We start from the raw sequence: 13,403 nt of genomic DNA on the forward strand, positions 1-13,403 counted from the left end.
TAAATTGTAATCGCCAACAATTCTCTAATGAAACATTTCCTCAGAACTTGTCTGTGTATGAGTTATTCCCACAAAATATTACAAAAAAAAATTCTGGAATAGAATGACAATAGCTATGAAGAATTGGGCTAAATGGCATATCAATATCAGGGTACACTATGTAAAGAATGAAGAACCAAATATATACTATCTACCTGCTTGGGGAACAGTGCCTGAATTTGTGATATAATCGATTGCTTTAACTTTTTCTAAAGTATAACGATGACCAAAAAAGATACTAAATGTAATATTGTTGTACTTCTATTCAAGCATCCATAAAATTAATCTAACCTAAAATTTGTATTTGCTGTCACCACCTGTAGCCATTTTTGATGTTTGAACTTCTAGCTTTTACTACATATTTCTGATTAAGAGATGAATTAAACTACATTTCCAAATATTGAGAATAAAATTGCTTCTTTTAAAAAGTTCAGGTTTACATCTTCTATGAAGTTAAAGCGGAATTAAACACTAATATATCACACTGATAAAATTTTGTAAGTACTGATGTAACCTTTAAAAATGGTGCTCTTCAGATAGCTGAGTCTTGCAGGGATTGTGGAAGTAAACATATTTTTCTTTTTAATAAGCATTTCTGATGAATGAACACTGTCAAATACCAGGAGGAAACAGAGCATTAAATGTTTATATACAACAGGTAGCTGACTGATAAGAACAAATTAAGAAATGAAAAATCAAATATCAAAAGTATTTTATTTCCCTTTCTCTCTACCATTACATTATTTGCATTTTAAAAGATGAGATTAACATCCCTGTAAAACAATAATTTTTTAAGAAAGAGGAAAAAATAGACTGCATGTTCTGTGCAAAATAAGTGACTTAAAGAAATAAACATTTGCCTTTCATTTTAAACCTCTATAAATTATATATAAGCAATTGGTGTGAACAATAAAATGAATTTAAAGAGGAATTTGGCATGGAAACATATATTTCTGTATCCATAATCACTGAAGCAAATGGAAGGAAGGTTGTTGCAAGAAAGAAAAATAAATCATTAAAGTATGTTGAGTTATTTTTTAACTCTAAATTTCATGGAACATTTCAAGCAAATACATTAATCTCTGTAAAGGCTAGTAATTATGAAATGGAAGAGGTCATAGTTTGATTGCCACACACTCCATATAAAAGTTTAGAATCACATACAGAAAGGCATGAAGCGAAGGGAAAAATATGAATCTGTAGAAGAAGAAATTTTTCAGTGCCTCAAAAATACAGAGGGAAACAGGAATCACCCATTCTATTTTCATCTTATTATAGATACTGCAATTAATTTTCTTGGTAGCTCTGGTGGCTAAATCTGGTCTAACTCCATGTTGTGTAAAAGAAAAAGAAGAAATACACACCCCCCCCCATAATTTAAAGTCCTTTTATTATCCTAAAAATTTTGAAAATATATCTGTGTGTATATACCCATGTAAATCACTGGTTTATCTTCAGGATAAAGAAAGGATTTACATTGATACCTTTGATGCAAATATAAGAGAAAAGGATAAGTCAAATGTTAAAATAATGATTCTAGGATTAGTAATTTCCACATCCATAAGTATAATTCAATTAAATTTATCAAAGTACTTTACATTAAATGAACATCACCTATGGTGAGACAGACACTGACAAAACATCTCTTCTGAGGAGGAGAAAACTGCAACAAAGTCGCTGAAACAGTAATTTGAGGTCACAGAACAAGTCAATGACAACAGTTTGATGCAGAATAGAATAGGGACAAATTCACAGAATGGCAAGGCTTATCTATTTGGAGAAGTCAAGACAGAAAGGAGAGCATTCATCAAGAGTGAAAACAATTTGAAAAAAGCACTTCTGTTCCCTTATATTATTAATAACAAAATCTCAATTTCTATCCTAAAATCTATTTTCAAATTATTAACAAGGTCATGGTCAACATTTGACTCCAGTTGAAGATGCAGGATAATTAACAAAACAATCAGTTTTATTATGCGTGTTGTGTCCTTCTCCAAAGGACAGAGAATTTTCTTAGACAAAAATAGATTTCAGAAGAGAATGGAGACAGTCATCATTGAATTCTCCAGTTCTCCCCCTACAAAATTTTTTTCATAAAGTTATTACAACATTAGCATCGATGCATTCAGAATGTTATCTGCCTTAGCCATATGCAAATGCTTTGACGATCCTTGCTGTTGAACTAATAATATAAGTATTCTCTTATGCGCCTCCTGCTGTTTTTTTCTTTGTCATTATAATTTGCATTAAAACACTTTTTTTTTTTTTGAATCCTTGCTAAATATCTCCTGCACTGTCTAATTTCTACTTAATCTCTTTTCATCTGACCAGTTTTCAGATTCAGCTATTAAATTAAGCATGAAGCAACACTGCTGGTGTGCAGGGCTTTAGGCTTGGTTTGGGCCTTACACTTTGATTTCTCTAGGCACTACTTCTCTTTCATGGAGTTTTCATCTGAAGCCCCAGGGAGCTTTGTCCTGGCTCCCCTCTAAGCCACAATCGTCATCTTTGATCAGACAGGTACAATCAGCCTGTGGCTTATGCAGAACCTGAAGTCCATCTCAGGCACCCTCCAAATGCAGTTGCACTCACCAGTTTCTGTCGTGCCATGGAAGTCATTAAGGAATTTTGATAACTATTCCAGCCACTGCCTTGTCTTTGCCCTCATTACAGTTATGACTTTTCAAATTTTGAAACAAGATTTAAAAGAACTAAATGAGTAAGTAATGCAAATTTCAAAAAATGCAAAATGAGTGACAGATAATAATAAGAAAGAGAAGAAAATAGACTAAACATTTTTTCCTTAACTACTGGTTATCATGACACTCTTCTTCAAAAAATATCTTCCCCTACGAAGCTACCTTATCATAATACAGATGCAACACTTGGTTCTTATTATGTCTTGTCCTGATTATAATCTTTTTCTTTGATATACCTATTTTTGAGACTCTCCCAGATTTTTCCAGGGGTTTGGGCATATGCCTGTCTTAGAGCAGACATGAGGCAGGGGAATTGCACTCACACTGATGAAGGTATGACATGGATAACTCTACAGGATACTTTCACTGACTACTCGAGTTGATATGACAATTTACATTTTCGAGACAGCAGAACAGAGGAATAGTATAATTTAAAAGAGTTATAATTATAAACAGTTAATTAAAATTAACTTCAGTTTGTGCTTTTCTTTTTTTCTTTGTTTTTATCAATGCTGTCAATAAATAAGCAGTAACAAAGTACCTTAATGATAATTTCAACAATGAAAAAAAATGACCTTGCCTTCTTTCTAGTACTGTTCATTTGAAAATTTGTTTTTAGATAAACATTTAAGATATTTAATGTGTACCACCACATAACAATGGAATTCTGAATTTAGTATTGAGGAATGAATTAATTTCTTCTTGTGAGGTGTGCACAGTGTCCACAAAATATTTTGTTTACCAGTTTGCAAAGCAGGATCTTAGGAAAAATATATAATTTTAGAATTAATCTTTGTGGTAGACGTCATTTGGAATCAATAAGCATGAAACAACATAATAACTTTTCATATTTGAAATGCATTCATGTAAAAAACAAGTATGTTTTAAGGAGAGTAAATAATATATTTTGAGTGTTTCTGGAAACTACATATCTAGGACCTTAAAAAAAATTCAGTCAGCAGACCTATAGTCTGGTTTTGTTTGCTTGGTGCTGAAATCCTGGATGTCTGTTTACATATTTAAGGCCAAAAAACCTCTGATCATATTGGCTTACATCTCAATATCCTACTATTCCATTATACTGTATGACTTCCTAAAAACCATGCAGTCTCGATCAGTGCACAACTGTCTTTAAGTGTAAATACATATATATATATATATATATTTATGCACATGAAATTATGATCAGAAGTGACAAAATGCTCAAATGTTCCTATTAATGATATATTCTTGAGGTTGTTGTGGATGACCCCATTCCTGGAAACACTTAAACACTCAGTATATTCAGTCAATACAGTCCTTGTTCAAAGTTAGGGCAATGAATACCCAGACAAGTTAAAGGGCATCATATTCCTGAAAGAAAATAGAACAAATCATGAAACCAAATACAGGTCTAACATAATCTAAAAGTTCTAAATTCTGGGGTCAGGGAGGCAGGGACACTAACATAATCAAAAAATAAAATGGTCAGAATGACTGCTCTCTTAAACCAGCACCTCCTGTTGCCTCTGAGATAAAGTACTTGGCTAAAAAACCATTGGTCTCCCCTATTAGAGTATTTCTTATAAGCTTATTAGTATAGAGCTGAGCTCAGAGCAATTAGTTCTGCAGACAGTAGGGGATAATCCATCCATATGACAAACTCAGGCTCCTTCTAGGCCAGAGCTTTTATTCCTGCCAATCTCTGTGCACATCTTTTGGAACCAAAGGACATTTTGAGTGCCTCTGAAACAGCAAGGAAAGTCATGCACGCAGACATTTCACTCAGGAGTTTCTGGTGAAAAAAAAAGATATCCTCTGTTATTGTGAAACCTTTAAAATAATGATGGATTTTGCACTTTTTCCAGAGATTGATTAAAGTGGCAGTGGTGGTGTTATGATGTCATAATTTCTGACCTATGGACACAATTGATGACTGGAGTCGCTTCCTCTAAATCTGTATCTTATGTTATGGAACTGACAAATGTCTGTGTATGGCAAGCCATAAACAATAGTAAAAAAAATTGGCTCTTTTCATCAGTCGGAAAACCTATAACTCAGGTGTTGATTTGGAGAGTAGAGAGAAAAAAATTATGTGCTCTGAAATCCAGTTCTTTGTGCAGGAGTAAGGATGCAACCATTTTTGCAGGTTTGACTACAACTTATAAAGGGCACAAGAGACACAGAAGGTAAGAAGTGTAAGGAGGTGCATGAGGATACAGCTCTGATTTTCAGGATTCCTTCCTATGTATGCGGAATACATATATGGAATTTCCCCATCTTGTGTTTGTGTCATTCTAACCAAAAGACTACTAAGAATTCTGCTGAACTCCTCCTGAATGGAAACAAGATTTGCCCTTAAGTATTTAGTAAAAATCAGAACCTGCAGCTGATGTTAGCGGTGTTTTTTGCAATATTGTTCTTTAGAGAATTGCTAACAATAGACAGCTGAACACAAGAACCAGATGCTGGAAAGCAGAAGATAAGGAAAGTAAATGTCATTTGCCTTGTTTAATATACAGTCACTTAGGTTACCATCACACAGAGAGTCTGGTTGTTTAATTAAGAAGTTTGTGCTGATGTCACAAATTCAAGTCAGGTAAATACATTGCCATTTAGCATATACATAAAACTTTTGATTAAACACACATAAATAGGAAATTAAAGCAATTCATGCACTGCTACTTCAATCCAAACTGAAGAACTACTGCAGCTATTAAGATGTCTTTAGAGTTTTTAATTACTTAAAATGCTAATGAAAGAGAATATTGGCTGAGCTGCTGTTGATCCTGTATCTTAACTGCTGCAGATCTCACTTAGGCCTGAAATTATACAGTAGGGGCACTAGCTAATATCCTGCCTGTCACTAGCACTCAATACATTGTATGTGAGATTTTAGGTTGGCTGAGATGATACCAGCCCTTATTTCAAGCACACCACTTTCATTTTTTGATTAGAATTAAATTATTTTGTTTCAGGTAATACTTATCCTCTTTCACAAATACTGTCTTCTTTCCTACCTCTGTATACGCAACCTTCTTTAATTGGAGCAACCAAGAACGATAATTACAGTCAAATTCCCAAACTCAAATCAATTTGTGTTTTAATACATACTGGTATAACTTGGAAAACTCAATTTCTTTCTGTTTCACAGTTTCAGAATAAATAGCACCGTATAATCACCATATATGAATAGAAATTTGATGTAAATAGACACATGGCTTTGTAGAAGAAACATACACACGTTTTCCTTTACTTAGCATGTTTTTTCCCTCAGGCCAGGAGCTTTAGATAAAAACTGTGATTAAAAGATTTTTGAAGAATCCTACAAATAGAGAAAAATTCTTAATTTTTCTCCAGTTTTAGAAAGGGTCACTTTGGACACGCCTGAATAGCTTATGCTTCCATGTGTCTTCCCATTGTTTTCTATAATACTTAGTGTTTTAAAATTTAAACAGATATAAGGATATTTCAAAGAATCATGATAAATCTGACAGTTAATAACATAATTCATGTTGATAGTTCATTCCATGTACAGTCTATTATTCTTTCTCTACACATTTCCCAGATCCAGGAGTTCTGGGCACATACAACCAAACCCCAACACTTTCTAGCTATAGAGCTATTGATATAATGCTTATGGCTTATGAAACATCTGAAATTTCCTCCCACCTTTAAAATATTTCTGACTTTAAAACTCTGCGCCTTTTCAGCCTCCCATGTGCATCTCTATTCTAACTTTGCTGTGCCACGCAACCCTGATTCATAAACAGACCCTTAAAGAGGGTGTTCACTTGTGTTGTGGTAGTAGTTTCACCAGGACAATGTGGAAATTAGTCTGATCTTTGTCTCCCTAAAATATGCAGATATGTCAATTTAATGACACCAACGAGTTTGTTTGCCCACAAAAACACCCCAGTGTATTTTCTTCACTTTAAAAGTAAGGAAAGAAAATTGTTCTCTCCTGCTAGAAAGTATTTTCAGGCAAATAAACCACAGGATGTCAGGATTCCTCTGCAGGATGCAACTGTATGGGTGGAGACAGTGGAGGTAAGAGACCTGTAGTAATAGATCTTTTTCTAAGCCAAGATACAGAGGCACACTGTAAACCTCCTAATTTGTAAGCATTAGCAGAGTGCCTACCTAAACATAAACATGAGTCTGCCCTCTCCCAATGTGTCTTTGTCTCTAATTTCCCCTCTCCCTTCTCCACATAGGAGATTATACCTCTTTTCTGAATTTAGGCAACTAAATAAGTGTTTTCACTGTATTTATTCATAACCATCACTAGTAATAGGTAGCTCTTATTACTTTTTCTCCCTCCTTTTCTTCTGCTACAATAGTTGTACGGAAGAAAACTGCAAATAAAATGAAATCTAAATGAAGTCTGGTGATTTCTTTCTTCTCAATGCAGTAAATGCATTCATATCACTATATAATTTGTTAAGTGTGTCCATTGATTCTCTCCTCTTCCATTGATTATATGTCTGCCTAACTTGAAAAGAGTTACTGTCTATTAACAACAGTTAAGAGGAGATCAACTGCAGTTTACTGGAAATTTAGTAAATTAAAACAGAATTAATAAGAAACACGGACCTTTAAGGAACTCTTTTCTAAGATAATATTCCCTTTATTTCTTACTCTATATTTTGTTTGACATTCCATACCAATTCCTGAACTTAATTTGAGATAAATTTTCACTTCAAAGAATACTGATGTCTTGTCTACTGTGCATAACAGCACTTTTGAGAGGTCATAAATTAGCCTCAGACATACTAAGAATGCCTAGTAAAAAAAAAAATACTGCCTAAAACCAAAAATATATATCATAAACACCTTTTTTGATAAATTTTGTGTACTAAATAAGGATGAAGTGTAAACTAGTGGAGCAAGGTACTTGATTTAGGGAAAATAGAATTATGCTTCAGAACTCTGAGATAATCTGCTTGCTGCTTGCTTACTCATTTTTTCCTTGAAAAATAGAATAACAGTGATCCACATAAAATTATGTCAAGATTTTTGAGAATATCAAGATTTCAATTATCCCATCACATAAAATTTAGTTCACAAAACTGGATAGATAGCCTAATTTGAGAGACACACTTCATCTGGGTAAAAAAAAAAAAAAAAGAAAAAAAAAAGAATTGTGAGACTATTTATGAGTGCCCATATTCATAAGATATACATTAATAAAAAATAGATTATTGCCATTCCCCTAATCATTACTAATATCTTTGTGCCTGGTGATCCACAGGAAAATTTTTGCTGAGAATTTTTTAGCCAGACACATAGAAGACTAAAAAGAGAGAAAGTGTGCAAAGGAATATTAAGAAATCCAGGTTCTCAGCAGTGTATCTAGGTTATGTCTTCATTCCAACTTGCTTCAAATTAATTATGGGAGTGGCTTTTGTTATCAGCGGTCAATATGTACTACATATACATATTAAGAATCAAATGTATTATCTCCATTTGTTTGGGATTTTTGAGCAAGGTTTGTTTGGATTTTTCTTTGTAGGTTTCATTTGGGGGGAGCAGGGGTGTTGGTCATGGGGGTTTTTTGCATTTATCAAAGTGTTTCATGTTTCTGACTTGCAGAATGATTAATTTGTGATATGAGAAAGGAAATGTTTGAAAAGTTTGTGCTCCACCCATGTGAAGTTTTTGCTTTCTAGCCTACCTCAATCCAATTAGAGAAAGGTCATGTAGAATAAATAAAAGGAATGATGTTTTGCTTTCTGTGAATGGTGGTCATTCCCAGACTTGCTGAATCTGCAAAATGTAGAAGGAAATTACAGCAGTCAAGGATTACTTCAGAATCATATGTATTTTTCCAGTTTGAACATCTGAGCCTCTTTCACACGCCTGAAGAGCTTACGAATGAAAAAATTCGACAAATTATTTTGTATGTAAATTTATTTACTGTAACAGGAAACAGGAATTAGAAAATTCTTATGTTCTTGTTCCTTGGTTTTAGTCAATAAAAAGGCATGATTATTATAACACATCACATTTTTGCATGTGATTTACTGCAGGCCATTTTCTGTAGATTTTAAGTAGAATAATTAATATTTGAAAAGCTGGAATTATGTTTTGTATTACAAATTCAAAATATTTAAGCAGGTCATACAAGATTACTCTTCATCAAGAAACAGAATAGATTAGTCAAAATTCCATTACAGTCTCTTTACAAATATATATATATCAGTATACTAATTTTGCATAAACCTTCCAAATGCTATTTGAAGTCACTCTGTCTCAGAAGTTGAAAGCATATTTTGTATTTATATAATTCTAAATAGTAAGAAGATGGCTTGATTGCTCTGTTTTACACAACTAGTATTTTATTTTTATAAGATGCTAGATAATATTTATTATTATATAAGAAAATGGTCTCTTTTCTTTCTCACAAGTTATGATGTTGCAAAATTGCTTCACAGATAAATGGAGATCCCTCTAATGTGAAGAGCAAAACAAAACATTGATAGGAATTGGAAATTGTCACATTTAGGACAAGCGATAGCTTGCAAACATACTTTTAGTACTTCCTAATAGTAAATTGTCACCAGGTAGAAGAACTCTTCATTGCTACGATATCACATTTTAGTCAAAATTTCATCATGCTTGAAAACTCTGTTTATCATTTGGTAGAAACTTGAGACAAGTAGGAAGCTTAAAATGCCTATCAAAGTTTGAGTTACCTGACCTCTTTGAACAGCTGGATAAAATAAATGAACCTAATCTCTGGAGGGTGTGTATATTGTTAGGAAGATGGGTAAAGGAATGACAATGGACAGATATGTTTTTTGTATTGGAACCTCTTGTTAGAGAAAATCACTGCTCCCACCATTTGCTTATTATTGTCCCTTTCAAAAGGTTGTAGACCCTGGCTGATGACCAGAAGAGTTGCTCATACAAGCAGTCAAAATGAGGTTGGCAAGTTTGTAATATTTATGTTTAGAGCCTGCTATTCATCTGCACCTTTTCATGTATGGAGCCTTTTTTTAGCAGATGACCATGCAATCCTTAATAATTTTCATGGGTAATTATTACAGATAGATACTGAACGCAGTAGGCACTAAAACTTACTATGAGATGACCTACCTTGGATGGTTATCTCATCCAGTCTGATCTCTGGAAGACCAAAACAGTAATCAGATAATATTTGGTGACTAGTGTTATGATACATTGTTAAAAGGAAAGGAAAAATTAAAGTGAATAATTTGGACAAAATCTACTGCAATCATTCTTCATACAAGTAGAATAATAAAAATGTTCAATGACTCAGCTATGAAACATGGAGGTAAACACGGACAGGAATACAGAAACAAGGCAAGAGGTGGCAAAAAAACCTTATTGTTCTAGTGACTCTCTAGAGTGACACCATTATTGATACTGAACAACATTTTCTCAGGTTGTTGATATACTACATTTTTCTATTCAGAGAAGTAGAAAACATACCAAGATAAGATTCTCTCTGTCCATGCTTGAGAAGCACTCAAGTCACCAATTTGTGGCCAGATGTGACTGTAAGGATTTATATAAGGAAAATTTACTGCAGAAGCTCATAAAAATGAATTACAGGGCCATGTAAATGAAATAAGAGGAATAGACTCCTGAAGAAGAGCATTATGTGAGAATTTCTAGTGCCTGGGACAGATTCAATGTCTTGTTTTGATTTTTGTTGTACACACTTTTTCATAATGGTGCTGTATGGCAAATCAATCAGTGCCTGTAAGTTCATAGGGACAGAATTTTGAACTCTTACAGAGGTTGAGTAGGAAAAGATTGTTAAAGCCCTCTCTATGCTTTGAACATTTACCTCCCAGTGTTCTTGAAAATTATTTCTTCTGTGTGGAGAGAACTAGAAAGAAGGAAGTAATCAACAGAGGCAAAATGTTCCTTAAAAAATAAAATAACAAAATAATACAATTAGAAACATAAGTTACTTAAATCAGAACATTTATAGGTGATTTGGAGAAGTTCAGAATCTCTGATACTTAAAACTCTTTTTTTCTATTTGGTTTCAAGGTAACCAATTACCTTACCAACAACCAGTAAATACAAGGCAAGAGTTATTTTACAGATAGAAATTTGGGAGTTTTACAGTTCCTGTCATTTTCTAAAAGTAGAATTCTGGTAGTTTCTGGTCAGACTGTTAAAAGAAATAGAATTTTTTGTTATAAATTTGTTATTTAAAATAGCATTTCAACATCCTCTACATCTTCCTCTGTCCTTATGGGTTTGTTTGCAGCTATTCTTTTGTGTATGACTGAGCCTAAAATTTTCAATTTTTCCAACAGACTGACAGAAGATAACCACTACTGACCCCAATTATAGTCAAGATTGTACAGACTTATTCATATGTGCTGAATTATTTGATCTGTAATAACAATACATATATATATTTATAAAATTCTTCTTTTCTACCTCTCTGAAGCTACACACTGACCAAGATAAAGGAGATGGAAATTTAAAATACATATTAACGGGAGATGGGGCTGGCAGTCTGTTCATTATAGATGAAAATACAGGAGATATTCATGCTGCAACGAAATTGGACAGAGAAGAAAAGTCCCTGTACGTGCTACGTGCCAAGGCTATAGACAGAAAAACTGGAAGACAAGTGGAACCAGAGTCTGAATTTATCATTAAAATCCACGATATCAATGACAATGAACCAAAATTCACCAAGGACATGTACACCGCCAGTATTCCGGAGATGTCCTGGAGTTGGTAGGTAAAAACTCTTTATGTAAAATACAAAAATATTTTATCTGATTGGGAACTTATAAATAATTTATTATTTGAGACATTTGCCACTAGCTGCTCTGAATATCCATGGGAAAAATTTCTGTTGCCAGCAATGTACCATAAATAATTGATTTCTGCTTTCATTAATTTGTTTCATCTTTATCCCCTTTATAATCCTTTTTTCCATGCTATAAACTACTCTTTAGTCTTTCAAGCCCACTGGGACCATCAAGAAATGCAGCTTGTATGGCTGTCTCATCAGTTACTACATAGTTTTGTCTCAACTGACGTTATCACTTGCATGAAGAGTATCATCTTTGTATTTTAAGGTCTAATTTATCAAAATTATTTGTACCTTTAGACTGAAACAACTCTAAGTGTGTAAGTATGTAAATCAATCAATACATCAAAGTGGTGAAAAATATGTTTTTATGATTTTTTCCCTTCTTTTTTTATCAGTATTAATAGTTCTTTTTGGCAGGTTGTTGTTTGTTTGTTTGCTTGTTCATTTTAAGATGGACATTTTTATATTATATATTATAATATATTTAGAATATTATTATTATATTTTTCTTTATGGGTAAAAACTTACAACTATTTATAACTGCTGAAATGAAAAGTAAAAATGTGGAGTTACAGTAGATGTGAGAAATGCAGGATAACAGGAAAATAAGTCTCTGAGTTTTGTTTCAGAATAAATAAAGTGATAGATAGTATTCACCAGCACACATTCATCAGAAGTTATCATGATTACCCAAGTGCTTCACTTTTTTACAGCAGAGACAGTTTCTCTCATAAGATAAGTAAACATAAAATCCCTAGGCTATGGGAAACAACCAAGAGAAACTTTTTCAAGAGTTATTTACTTTTCACAATTTACTGTAATGGTTTGCAAAATCAGTCATGAGTGATGGCATTGTTAAGAGAAAGTAATATAAAATAATCTTGTGATTAATATGCACCTTCACAAAATAATTCCACAGAAGCTAATATCTCTGAGAGCAGTAGAAGTATAAGAGAACTAGAAATTATTTTATAAACATGAGTATAAAAATACTATTTTATTTATTTTATAGGATAAAATAATTTATAATGTACTTATAAAATATTTTAAAATAATAAAATAATATTTTTATAAGCATGAGAAAGGAACAAATACACTACCATGTGCAATGTGAGGAGCCCTAAACATGGTTCTTTTAAAGATATATGGAAAACAGGGTAATCCTTTTCATTCAAAATTTACTTTGCTGATAATCACTGAGAGAAAAATGTTGGCAGATTCACCTGTCATATTTAATTTGAATATATTTGTAAGAAGGGAACTCTATGGGAATAGATAGGGAAAAAATGATGTTTCATGTTTAATATTATCACTTAGTCCAACTTTATTAAAGTCAATGGAGAGGCATGAATAAAAGAGACGTGAATATGATCCAGTGCCTTGGCAGTGCCTGAGAAATACTAAGTCTATGAAATGTTTATATTTGATGAAGAGGATGACAGCATAAGTACCAAAATGTACTTTAAGCTGGAGAGTGTCCATAAAAGACACAAGAAAAGGTGATTTTTACTTTGAAAAATAATTTCCTTAAGAAAAAGAATATAAACATAAAAAATGTCCTTTAGGGTTCTAATATGAAGACAAAATAACCGATCTGGGTTGTACTCTTTCCTCTGCTTAGTTGACATTTAATTGGCATTTAGGAATATAAAAAACACTGGAATGGGATGTTTTAGCTTTGAATTTGAATGAATAAAAGTAGTTTTGTATTTTTTAAAGCGGAATAGAATAAGAACCCAAATCCAAACCAGTCCATTCTAGAAATAGATATTCTATATTTCTGAATTTCAGTCATAGGAATGCTAATTCAAGAGTCAGGATGTACATACAGATGTAAATAAGACTACACACATATATATTTCTACTTGGAA

General features: G+C 32.9%; 1 protein-coding gene across 2 annotated transcripts in view; it reads left to right on the forward strand.

Annotated features, from left to right (window-relative positions):
• Nucleotides 1-13,403, forward strand: part of CDH9 (cadherin 9) — a 98,007-nt gene that overhangs the window by 39,625 nt on the left and 44,979 nt on the right. For both annotated transcript variants that reach the window (XM_059470163.1, XM_059470172.1), the window contains exon 3: nucleotides 11,155-11,441. In XM_059470163.1, the coding sequence (XP_059326146.1) occupies nucleotides 11,155-11,441 (287 nt within the window). The remainder of the gene's footprint in view (nucleotides 1-11,154; nucleotides 11,442-13,403) is intronic.

Source organism: Ammospiza nelsoni, chromosome 1 (genome assembly GCF_027579445.1).
Source record: "Ammospiza nelsoni isolate bAmmNel1 chromosome 1, bAmmNel1.pri, whole genome shotgun sequence".
NCBI classification, from domain to species: domain Eukaryota; kingdom Metazoa; phylum Chordata; class Aves; order Passeriformes; family Passerellidae; genus Ammospiza; species Ammospiza nelsoni.